The 13,067-nt window shown below is 41.5% G+C and overlaps 1 protein-coding gene across 1 annotated transcript; it reads right to left on the bottom strand.

The window, feature by feature from the left end:
- Window positions 1–2,489: 2,489 nt before the first annotated feature.
- LOC149255407 (uncharacterized) lies at window positions 2,490–5,996 on the bottom strand. Its single transcript, XM_089455029.1, has 7 exons — window positions 5,144–5,996; window positions 4,874–5,005; window positions 4,593–4,657; window positions 4,151–4,484; window positions 3,747–3,895; window positions 2,941–3,530; window positions 2,490–2,853 (listed from the first exon to the last, which is right to left on the bottom strand). The coding sequence occupies exons 1-7, from the start codon at window positions 5,994–5,996 to the stop codon at window positions 2,490–2,492; spliced, it is 2,487 nt and encodes an 828-aa protein (XP_089311155.1).
- Window positions 5,997–13,067: the final 7,071 nt, after the last annotated feature.

Below are 13,067 nucleotides of genomic sequence, written 5' to 3'. Positions count from 1 at the left end.
CCATTTGGCATCTTGTGAAAGTGCCATATGTTGCCCTTTATGACCCACCTGCACATTTTTTTTTATTGTTTGTGTTAAACTTTAGAGGAGAATAATTTTTTCATATGGACTTCTATTCAAGTGTCATTTACATCATTGAAATCATCTTGACAAGATATATGGCATGCTGCTAAATTTTTTTTTTTAGATTTGAGGACTTCAAATTTTGAGCCTTTCTAGATCCTTGTGATCAATCTACCCCATTGAGAAGCTTTTAGCCCTCCACGGTCCTTATCAATCAATAGGTACGTGAAGGAATTTATCCCTCACTCTCTCCTTTTCAATAAATCATGCCTTCTTGGGATGTATTCCTTTGAAACCACTCGAAGGTACTCCACATCTCCCCATCATGAAGTCCTAGTCCTCTTATCTAGGATGATGTCTTTGAGAAACTTTTCCAAGAAATCTGGAGAACAATCATCCAATGATGGAACTTGACCTCTTTACTTTGGATCTATGATCATGGGAGATCCATAAAGTTTCACTTTATCTACATCGACTACGAAATACACTTTCAAATAAGCTAGAAGATCAAGGCGATAAGAATTTTTCCTAATCTTTTCGAAGATGGTGAATGGAGCATATCTAATTGGTTTCAATTTTTTTCTTCTCCCTTCAACTTTTCCTTGCTTATGTGTAGCCATACTTGGTATATAACTGATCCAGGTGGATCTTCAAATACAATGGCATGGAAAAATTTAGAAAATCAGAGTAATCAGAAGGAAGTCAACTCAGGATCAGAGTGGAGGTCTCATCTTCCTGATTCCAATGCCACAGATAGTACTTCAATCCGAGTTCAAATGATGAAGTTATTGCAAAAACAACGGTTCTTCTATCCTTTTTTTTTTTGTAGGCTAAGATGGTGCTCATTCTATTACTTCGATCAAAAAGAACATTACATCAGTTCATAAAACAGTATCTGCCCGCCCTCTAGGGGAAACCGGGCCATATTTCCATCTGTAATTCTTAATAGCATCCCAAAACAAATATGTCCACAGTCTGATGGAATTTGCTAAATAAACTATGCAGTCCTGAAACTTACTAAAACTATTACAAAAGCTACTACTTTGTATGATATGCATTCTCCTATCTTTGACAAAAACAAAGCTATAACCACAAAATTTTTTGCAAGTTCTAAACATATCTTGAGTTATTCATGGTCTTCCGTAGGTTGCTGCAACACCTCTTCCGCTTGCTCCGGCTGGTCCCGAGTTAGCATTTGCTCGATGGTGTTCAGTTTCTCCTCCATCCTCATCATGGCTTCATCCTGTTTCAGCATGGCTACTCGTAGAAAACTCAGTTCTTGACGGATGTCAGGGCCTCCCTTAGCCAAATTCACCATTTCCTTCACCACTTGCAGCAACGCCTTGGCCAGGATTCCCTTCATCACCCAGTAGAGGTGAAGGGACTGTTTATATAAGGACATGCGTCCTCTGGTTTGGCCCGGGTCGTGCAGCAGGAAAGTCCAGTCTTCTAATTCCTCATCTGACTGATCTTGGGTGGCTTCCTCTTCAAGCCTCTGCATTACCTTGCGAACCGCCTGGTTGGAAAGGCGAAGGAAAGCCTGTTCGGCTTTGCGCACACGGTCCGTAGCAGTCTCTTTCGGCTTCCTGTTCCTTCCCGGCCCCCGCCTGGAAGTTTCCCCAGCCTCCTTTCCATGCCCCTTTCGACCACGGGCTCTCTTGCTGGCCCGGTCATCTCCTTTGTCAGCAACGGTTCCGCGCTTCCTCAAACCATAACGCCGAATCATCATATCCTCAGCACCCGCAGGGTTCTCGATCACCTGCTCGGTTCCTTCCTCAACCAGGTGCTCGTGTTGATGTCCGCTGTCCTTAGCCGTGTCCGGGGCGATGTCTTCCTCCGAGTCATCCTGTACCTCCCAAACAGAGAAGGAAGGCTCCTCCTGCATGAGGTTCTTGCCCTTTCTATCACTGGTTTCCTCCCCTACGCCCTGATGTTCCATCGCCTGTCGCTGCCTCTGCCTAGTCTCCATAATTCCCAGGGGATCGTCCCTCTTCAATCCCTGGTCTCCAGGACTGTTCGCTGTTGTTTTATGCCTCTCAATGGAGCCCGCCCCTCTTGCCCGGATGATGAACTCTCGCAATTCCTTCACCATCAACCCGCTTCGATTATATAGAGTATTCTTTGCCGAGGGGACGCAGAATATATCGGTTATCGAATGTCGCCGGTCATTCTCCGGTAAACCACTCCTCCCTGCCATCTTATCATTACTCATTCCCTCTGCTGTGAATCCTGACGAGCCGCCTCCATCTCCAGTCATAGTTCGGGCATTTATAACCTTGCGTTGAGTGAACTTATTCCCAACCGCTTCACCTGTCACCGTAGTACTGTCGCCCCGATCTAAGTCCTTCGTCCTGCTGTCTGGCAAGATGCTTTTGACAAATCTCGATTGCATCCTAATCTTACATCTGGCTCTCCACAACTCCCTATTAATCCGACCCGCTGGACCGCGCGTTATCCTCCGTGGCTTGAACATGATCCACCTTGATGAGGTCTGCCAGCTCCTTCCACTCCTGATTACCTTCTATGGCTCTCCACTGGCTGTCAATTGAACTACCACGTCCATTGCAGCCCCAATTCGCCAACCAGTCTGCAGCCTGATTCCCTTTTCGACGCACATGGCTTATGATGCTATAGTCTATACGTTTAATCAAGCTGGCTATTTCTTGAACAATGCCTGCGGTCCTCCAGCTTTTGGTTACTTTCTCCCAACCTTGCCCATTGTTGAGTCTCCTCAACATGTCCACAGCCAACTGCGAATCCCCTGTAATTTCTAGGTTGGTATAGCCATTCCTAATGGCAATTCATAAACCTTGGTGCAGGGCCCAAAACTCAGCCTCATTATTGGTCATTTGTCCCCCCCATTCGGCATAGATCCACCTAACTTGATTATTACTGTCTCTAAAGATCCCCCCAAATCCAGCTTCTCCCGGGTTGCCCTTCGATGCCCCGTCAAAGTTAAGCTTGATAAATTGGTCCCTCGGGTACGAGAATTTCTCTGGACTCTGAGTTCTCATATCATTGCTGGCCGAACATTTATAGTGAACCATCTCCAGTTTTAAATTAAGTTTGTTCAGGATTTCTTGTTCTTCTGGAGTAGTCTTCCAGTCATCACTTTCCCATTTATCAACTAGGATGGTCTCCCTCGTATACTCTACCACCTGCATCCAAACTACATCTGGAGTTTTAGCCACATTCTGGAATATCCTCCTATTCCGTTCTTTCCAGACCGTCCAAAGAATGAAAGTAGATATCAGGTTCCAAGCCCTCTGGACAACCCGGCAATGGAAGGTTTCCTTATTCCACTGAAAAATTGTATCTTTAAATTCTCTAGTGTTGAATCCTGGCTTATTGAACAATCGTTTAGTTGATATCCATAGTCTCTCAGCATATGGACATCGAACCAGCAGATGATCTCTATCCTCCTCGTCATTGTTGCACAGATAGCATTGTGAGGGGCCATTGAAACCCTTCTTACGGATACAATCCCATGTCAAAATTTTATTCTTTGTGGCTAGCTAGACAAAAATAGACACCTTAGGCCACCAATTGGCTTCCCATATAGATTTCCATTCCCAATTCCTGTCTCCTCCATTTTGTGACCCCATTAGAAAATAGGCCTCTTTGGTAGAGAAAGTCCCCTTCATTGAACTCCCCCACCAAAGGATATCTTGCCCATGGCGAACTCTGAGTTTCCTTGATCCCATTTCTTTCCGGTATGCGTCTTGGAGATCAGAATTAAGACCCTGATCCCATTCTGTCGGTTCCTCCCAGACCCTCCAACCTTCCAACAGATCATTTTCCTTCCAATAATCCTTTACCTTCGGTCTGTTCCCTGCAATTTTATCACGGACTTGGAGAAGGATTTGACTGCTGTTCAGCCTTTCTCATTATTGCCAGCTATCTTCCCAGAAGTTTGCCTCTGACCCTCCTCTGATTTCCCAGAAAGTGTGCTTGTCAATCAGATCTCTGTTTTGAGAGGCTAATTCCCAAATAGTGGAGCCTTGGGGAATTTCTTGTAGTCTTATGATATCAACCGGTGAGTTGGGCATTCTATATTTGGTCCTCCAAATAGTTTTCCATAGATCACTTCCTCCACTAAGCCATCTCCACCATAGCTTGGCTCCCAGGACCTTGTTTAGAATTTCCGGGTCCCTTAAACCCAACCCTCCTTGTTCTTTTCTTTCGGTTAGTTGATTCCATGAGACCAAAGCCCATTTTTTCTTTTGATCAGCTCCACTCCATATGAATTTTCGGATAATTTCTCTGATTTTTGCACAAACCACAGCAGGGGCAGCCATAATCGATAAAGGATAGATAGGGATAGCCTGAAGCACTGACTTAGCAAGAATAACTCTTCCTGCAATATTTAGAACTCTGAACGTCCAATTGGCAATCTTGTTATTAAGCTTGTCCAGCACTCCCTGCCAGTTTTTCAACTTTTTAGAAGTGAAGTCAAGGATATTGCCCAGGTATTTGGTGGGTAATTCCCCTCTTTTGAATCCAAGAATTTTGATTAGATGGGATCTGACCTGTTCTATTGTGTTGAAGATGAAGATGCAGGATTTATCTTTGTTGATTTCTAACCCCGAGGCAGCTGAAAATAGATCAAGGATCCTCCTTAGATTTTGGACTTCTCTTACCATTGGTTCCCCAAACAGCATAATATCATCAACAAATTGTTGATGGGTCAGGGGCAAGTTATTTCCCCAAATTTGCAATCCTTTAATTCTATTTGCTGCTCTTTCTTGTTTGATGAATCTCCCTAGTCCTTCAGCAGCTAGGATAAATAAAAAAGGGGACAAGGGATCACCTTGACGAATCCCTCTGGAGGCGTTGAAGGTTTTTGAAGGACTTCCATTAACCAGGATAGAGAAATGAGGAGTGGATATCAGATTGTAGATCCAAGCAATCCATCTTTGGTGAAAACCAAATCTTTCTAGGACTGCAACAATGTATTTCCAATTTAGTCTATCATATGCTTTGGATAAATCTAATTTTATCATCATACCTCTTTGTTTTTTAGCTTTCAAGGAATGGATCACCTCCTGAGTTACAACAAGACCATCAAGGATCTGCCTACCTTCAACGAAACCCATTTGTTCAGCCGAGATTAAGTTGTCTAAGAGAGGTTTTAATCTTTTAGCAATCAAGGACGTGATTATTTTGTAAATGACATTACAAAGAGCTATAGGTCTAAAGCCATTAGCCTCCTCCAGGTTGTCTCCCTTCGGAATAAGAGCATAAAAGGTAGAGTTAAGAGCTGGCCATACCTTTTGATTTATTCTTGATTCCTCAACAAGATCCAGAATTTCTTGTCCCAAGAAGTGCCAACCAGCCTGGTAAAAGTCCACAGTGAAGCCGTCCGGTCCAGGGGCTGTCCCTTTCTTCATTGCCTTCACAACTTCTTCCAGCTCCGCTAAGGTCACGGCCCTCATGAGCGCTTTATTTTGATCCTCAGTGACCAGTCGAGGGATAGCAGAGCATATCTCTTGTATGGCTCTCGTCCTGTCAACTGGAGGTTCAGTTAAAATTTCCTTATGGTGATCTGTCAAAACTTGTTCAATTTCATTCTGTTCAACCACTCTTTCCCCATTTCTGTCCTTAATTGATAGGATTCTGTTTCCCTGCCTGTGCTTGACCATGGCCTGGTGAAAGAATTTAGTGTTTCGTTCTCCCTCCCTTAGCCATTTTATCCTAGATTTTTGGTGCCAGAGGATCTCCTCTTGCTTCCTCCTCTCTTCCAATCTGCCGAGGATTACCCCTTCCTTGAGAATGCTTTCCTCTGTTCTTCCTTCCAGAATTATCTTCTGTTGGAGATCAGCCATTTCCCCTTCCAGATTCTGTTTATCCTCCAAAATGTTGCCAAATTCCTCCTTGTTCCATTTCTTGATTTTGCCTTTCAGCTCTCTCAATTTTAACTGGAACGTTTGCATTCTGCATCTGCCCTAACTAGTACTTTGTTTCCACCAATTCTCAACTTTCTTGATGAACTCTGGGTCCCTTAACCAGAAGGCTTCAAATCGGAAAGGCCTTTTCCCCTGGATCTTTTTGATGTCAATCTCTAATCGAATCCGCCAGTGGTCAGATCCCAGAGATGGAATGATCTTGGCCTCCACAAAAACATCTTTATTCATTATGGCTTCAGACACTAAAAATCTATCTAATCTGGAAGCAATTTGGTTTTTTCCTCCCCTTCTATTGTTCCAAGTGTATATCTCGTTAATGGTCTGGATATCCACTAACGGTTCTTCTATCCTTAAGAAAATGAGGAATTTCCTTTAAAAATAGGTCTTAAAGCCTTAAAGGAAAATCACAATTGGAGGTTGCATGTGGGAAAATTTAAGGTTTGGACCATGAAACCCCTGATCGCCGATCTCCAACCAGATCAGATGGGAGGGTCAGAGACAATCGCAACTAGTGGTCATATATGTATATATATCGGTGGTGGTAGGGAGTGATCAATGATATATGGGTGAGCGGACAGTCAGATTAGCGATACATCGATCGGTGGAACCATAGTCTGGATATCGGAGCATTATATATGAGCGAGACTGATGTGATCGGCCGATGCCAATATCGGTGATCAGTGATTGACAGTCAGCCCTTCGCAGTGAATAGGGCCTGTGCACCAGCGAAATGCTGATTACGACTTCAACATGTAGCTAATAGGAAAAATAAGGCTGATTTCAATGATTTTGAGGTCTAGGTATATGGTTTTTGGGCAGATTTACAATGTTTTTTGGGATTATGAAGCTTTATAATTTCAAACAATAGAAGGCCATTTATAGGAATGGTTGCACTACTGATCATGCCACTCTACCAACCCCCATAGTTAAGAAAGGAAGCACCGATTTGAATGGGATCTTATCCAAAAATCCATTATAAAAGAGGATTAATGGAAGAGCATGGGGGAGGCATTTTTTTTAATGGCTGCAGCACGTTGTTTTGAAGAGGTCGAGAGCATATTTTAATCTTTTTTTGACAGTTATACAACTCTAGCCCTCTTCTATTGTTGCGAGAAGCTTTGGTGCTACATGCCACTCCATCTCAGGCATTCATTTCATAGCCATTAGTCAGATTGGAGGTATAACCCTCTTATTGATAGATTGATAAATGTAGTTTTGTTTATTCATGGCATTTAATAGGAATGGCCTCCCCATTGTTGAGCTAGGGCTGGAGACGTAGTCCAAATTGGACGAATTATGTTATCAAGCCTTGGTGTTCTCTTTTGTGCCTTTTTATGTGTCTTCTTCTTCCTCTCATATGTGCACGTTTATGTGTAAGCTGTAATTTTTATATGTATTTCTTTTCTATAAATATATAAGCGAAAACATCCTAGATCAAGTGGTATCAAAGCATGGCTTTTTATATGTGAATTGCATGTATGTATGCTAACAAGAGGCAAGCTTCAAAGAGGCGAAGGGAATCTAGAACCTTTTGATCCAAAGGTTGGGCGTGTACCTTGAAGAAGAAACATGGCTAAAGAGGAAGCTCAGATTGAAGAGGAGTGCAATTTCAGAAAGACTTTCTATTCAATGGCAGTGAATATCAGTCAACTGGTTATAAGACTCGAAAAAGATGAAGAGAGGAATCTAGAAGGACAATGTTCAACACATGGGAATGATGGAGAAGAACCCCCTCCTTCTCCTTCTGGTGGTGAAGGTTCTTCTTCTCCTCAAAACCATAATCAAAGAAACCCAAAGGATGCATCTAAGAAACCTTTTTTTAAATTAGATGTTGAATTTGATCTTCCTATGTTTAATGGTGAAAGTGACACAGAAAAGCTTAACAATTAGATAAAGCAGATTGAGTTTTATTGCAAGATTCAACAAATCGTAGAGGATGAGGCGAAAATCCAACTTGCCTCTCTACGACTGGGCAGCACAGCTCTCATTTGGTGGGAGAGTAAATTGTAGAGCAATAAAAATGTGGGTAATCTCTTTTCCTCATCGTCTGCTTTTACTTCTGCATTAAAGGAACATTTTTATCCATTAGGATACAAACAAAAAGCTTTGATGAATTGGTGATATTTAAGGCAAGGCAAAGGGCAGGACGTTCAGAGTTTTACAGAAGAATTTAGCAAGCAAGCACTGAATTTGGGTATTACACTAGATACACTTGAAGTTGTAACTAAGTATATTGGCTCACTACGTAGTTATATTCAACATTCATTATTGTCATTTGATAAAATGATCTAGGTGGATGTTGATGGCCACCCACCTATCCCATTTGGACCCCCACAACTGTCTCTTTCAGTTTTTCAGCTTCCTTAATTATAGCGCAGTTTACTATTTTTAGCAGTTTTTTGGGTCCTAAACTTCCGGAGCCGTTTTGAGGCCCTAAACGAAATTTTTTGTGAAATCTACCTCCACAATTTTTCAGAAAAAAAATCATCTTTTTATCGTAGTCCTCGGAGAGATCTTTCCAACGGGCTATCATGCGTGTCAAACGGAGATCGTATGCCAAAGTTACGACCCTGGGAAGTTCATTTACCCAAACGGGGCCCATAGTTTGGCGTTTCATCTTCTAGGGTTAGGTTTTGGAATGTTAAGGGTTTTCCATTATTTCTCAATAATAAATAGGCCTTCGAGCCTCATTATAAACATAGTTCGAAACAGTTCAGAGGCATGTAGCCGACACATCTCTTCTCATAGATAAGCTACCATCGCCCTAGCTGGGTTATTTCTATTTGTAAGCATATTTCAGTATTCTCCATTGATGAAATGAAGTATTATTTCCGCTGCATCTCTGTTTTTATGGTTATCGCATCTCTGTATTTATGGTTATCTCTGTAATCCATTGCGTTCCTGCCTAAATCCGGATTAGCAAACCACTATTGACGTAGCTAGTGTGAACGAAATTCATATTGACAACAGGGGCAAGAATGAAAGAGAGGACCAATCCTGAAAGCCACCGTTCGAACCTCCTAATGGAAAATCCAAAGCGAAATGGAAAGGGAAGAAGAAGAAAATAGCAGCAACCAAAGAAGGAGAGAGGCCTTATTGCAATCATTGCAAGAAAGAAGGGCACAATGATGATCACTATTGGAAGCAACACCCAGAGAAATGCCCAAAGAACTATGGAGGAAAAGGGAAGAGGAAAATAGTGGTAGCAGCACAACAAGACCTTGGATCAGATTTAGGAGATGAAGCATTGGGCACAGCAGTGAGAACAAAGGGTACCTTTACACCTCCTGTTGATTCTAAATCACATGGAAGCACCAGTTCTGTAGATGAGTCCATTTCAAATGATAGAAAAAGGATTGAATTATTTCATATCATAGTAGTAGTAAACCATACCAAAGTAGAAACTCTGTTTGATACAAGGTCCCAAGCAAATTTAATTGCAGAATCTCTGGTAAGAAAGCTAGGCTTAGAAACAAAACCGCACCCAAAGCCTTACCCACTGGGATGGATACATGATAAAGCTAAATTGAATGTAACCTAATAGTGCAAGGTAAAATTTGTGATTGCTTCTAAGCTGGTAAATAAAGTAGAGATGGATGTTATACCGTTGGACATCTATGGCATGATATTGGAGAGCCCCTACCTGTATGACAGAAAAGCTATCTTTTTCCGCCATGAAAGTAAATACCACATCACTAAGGATGGGATAGAGTACATAGTGTGGTCTCATAAAAACAAAATTAACTCTAGCCTCGTAAGCGTTGGGTAGATGAAATGGCTGGTGAATGCCAAGAAGGCATGAATGCTTATGGTCATCAGGGAAAAGGAGGCAAAATTTGTAGATGCATTCCAAGGCCATGATGGTAAGCATAAACAAGAATTCATGGATTTAATTGTTGATTATAGTTCACTGTTTCAGGAGTAGTGGGGACTACCTCCATAGAGGGAGATCCAATAGGAGATCCACCTATTGCATGACGCCCCTTTGCCGAATATTAGCATGTATAGAATGTGAGCAATCAAAATGGAGGAGATCAACCGTCAAGTGCAGGAATTGCTAAACCAAGGCATGATCAGGCTCAGCTCCTCTCCATGTGGGTCACTAATTAATCTAGTGCCAAAGAAGGATGGAAACTGGAGGATGTGTGTGAACTACTATGCGCTCAACAAAATATCAGTAAAAAATTGCTATCCCCTCCCACACATAGATGATTTATTAGATTTGTTAAAAATGTTGTATATTTCACAAAATTGGATCTGTGTAGTGGCTATCACCGGGTATGAATTCCAGAGCAGGACGTCTGTAAAACTGCTTTGAAAACCAAGTACTATTTGTTCGAATGGATGGTAATGCCATTCAGGCTTTGCAATGCTCTAGCCACTTTTATGTGGGTTATGAATCATATATTTCAACCTTTCATTGATGAGTTTGTTCATGTACATATAGATGATATATTAGTTTTCAACAAGAGTTGGTTTGAACATATGAGTCATGTAAAGAAAGTTCTTGATGTGCTGAAGAAAGAAAAACTCTTTGTAAAATTATAAAAGTGTGAGTTCAAGAAAACCTCTTTGGGTTACCTAGGTCATATTGTTGGTCATGGTAAGTTAAAAATTGATCCCACTAAAGTTCAAGCAATTGTAAATTGGCCTAAGCCTACTAGTGTAATTGAGGTCCTTAGTTTTCTAGGTGCAGTCCAATATTGGAGGAGATTTATTACTAATTTCTCTATTATTGCAGCACCATTGCACACATTCACAAGTGTGAAATGGGTCTTCCAATGGGGAGGAAGACAATAGAAGTCCTTCGAAACATTGAAAGAGAAAATTAGCACCGCGCTAGTCTTAGCCTTACCCGATCTCCAATAGCAATTTGAGATCGAAACCGATGCCAGCGGTTATGCCATGGGAGTTGTACTGATGCAACAAAAGAAGATAATTCATTTTTTCTTTGAGGTTTCTGCAAGTTTCTTGGTTTTGTAGTGTTTCTAGATTCTGTAGTGTTGGTGCAGAGTCTGAAAAAGTGGAAACACTACCTAATCGGCAAGGACACCATCATCCATATAGATCATTAGCCTTTACAGTACATTCAGTCACAAACCAAGTTGTAGCAAACTCATCATTTCTAGTGGATGGGATTTCTTCAATAGTTTCATCTGGTAATAAAGTATAATAAGGGCACTAGCAATAAAGTGGCCAATATGCTATCTCACCATCCTATTTCTACTTTAGTTATTTTGCATAATGCTTCGTTTTCTTTTGAAATTTATGTTGAACAATATGCTAACGATGATGACTTTAAGGAGGTTTATGCAAAACTAAGCCATGGTTCACAAGTGGACAACTATCACTTGCAGGGAAAACTGTTGTATCACCTTGGTAAATTGTGTATTCCCACGGGAGAAAGAGTGCATGTAATTCAAGAGGCCCACACCTCTCTTGTGTCAGGACACTTTGGTGTCGAGAAAACTTTAAGTCATGTACAAAGGTTTTGCTTTTGGCCTCATATGAAAAACATCGTGACTCGCTGTGTAAAGGGTTGTGTGATGTGTTCTGTTTCAAAGCCTCTAATAGAAAACTTGGGCTCTACACACCACTCTCTATTTAGAGTCATCCATGGGAAAGTGTGTCAATGGACTTTGTAGGAGGTCTACCTTTGTCTAGGAAGGGTCACAACTATTTGCATGTCATCATTGACTGGTTTAGAAAAATGTGTATTCCTATGCCTTGTAAAAAGAAAATTACTATAGAGCAGATTGCTTCTCTTTTCTTTTAGTATGTTTGGGTCCACTTTGGATTACCACATCAATTGTGTCAGATCGAGACTCTCACTTCTTTGGATAGTTCTGGACCAGCTTGTGGAGGATCATGGACACCAAACTGAAAAGAAGCATGACATTTCACCTGCAAACTGATGGATAGACATAGGTTGTTAACCGTACCATGGTACATCTATTACGAGGCTATTATGGGAAACATCCCAAGTTGTGGGATGAACATCTCCCCTATATACAACATTCCTATAACTGAGCAGTGCATTCATCGACACAGTGGTCACCATTCGAGACATGCTTTGGTTATCTGCCAAAGGACCCTTTAGACATGGTCTTCGGAAGGGGGGATGGCTCTAGTGGATGTAATGATAAAAACGAAGCTTAGTAGTTCATTTAGTGAATCCAAATGATTCACCAAGCAGTGTAAGAATAGTTGGAAAAGAGTCAAGCCCGTTACAAGGATCGACATGATAAACAATGAGTTGACCATCAATTCCATGTGCGTGACAAAGCATGGTTCCACATCAACAAAGATAGGATGAAGGGAGAAGGAAAGAAGTTACGGCCAATCCGGTATGGACCATTCACCATATTGGAGAAGATTGGGAATAATGCCCTTTGTCTTGACTTGCCGGTATATATGCAAATGTAATCAGTACTGAATGTGGAGAACCTAAAGCTATACGAACCACCTTTGATCATGGACACTGATGAGGTGGGTTCAGTTCCTACCATCGATGATCTTGCACCTAAATATCTTGATGAGTTGCCCGAAGACATCATCCTTGATAGAAGAACTAGGCCTTCATAGCGAGGAGATATAGAATACCTTCAAGTTTTTTTCAAGGGAATGCATCCCAATATGGCTAGATGGCTTGAGAAAGAGAAAGTGAGGGCACAGTTCCCTCACTTGCCAATTGACTAATGAAAAGCTTTTGGCGATGCAAAAGCTCCTCAATGGGGAGGATTGATCCAGGTGGATCTTCAAATACAATGGCATGGAAAAATTCAGAAAACCAAAGTAATTGGAAGGAAGTTAACTCAGGATTAGAGCGGAGCTCTCATCTTCCTGATTCCAATGGCGTAAACTGTACTTCAATCCAATTATGGATGATGAAGTTATTTTGAAATGAAGGGTTCTTCAATCCTAAAGACAATGAGGAATTTCCTTTAAAAATGGGTCTTAAAGCCTTAAAGGTAAATCCCAATCAGAGGTTTCATGTGGGTGGACTTAAGGTTTGGACCATGGAACCCCAGATCACCGATTTCCGATCAGATTGGATTGGCGGATCGGATGCAATCACAACCAGCAATCATGTTTTTA

Source organism: Pinus tabuliformis, chromosome 7, assembly GCF_031772625.1.
Source record: "Pinus tabuliformis cultivar Carrire ecotype Pingquan chromosome 7, CPIR1, whole genome shotgun sequence".
Lineage (NCBI taxonomy): Eukaryota > Viridiplantae > Streptophyta > Pinopsida > Pinales > Pinaceae > Pinus > Pinus tabuliformis.
Note: the sequence above shows the minus strand (reverse complement) of the source record. Positions and strands in the feature narration are given on the sequence as shown.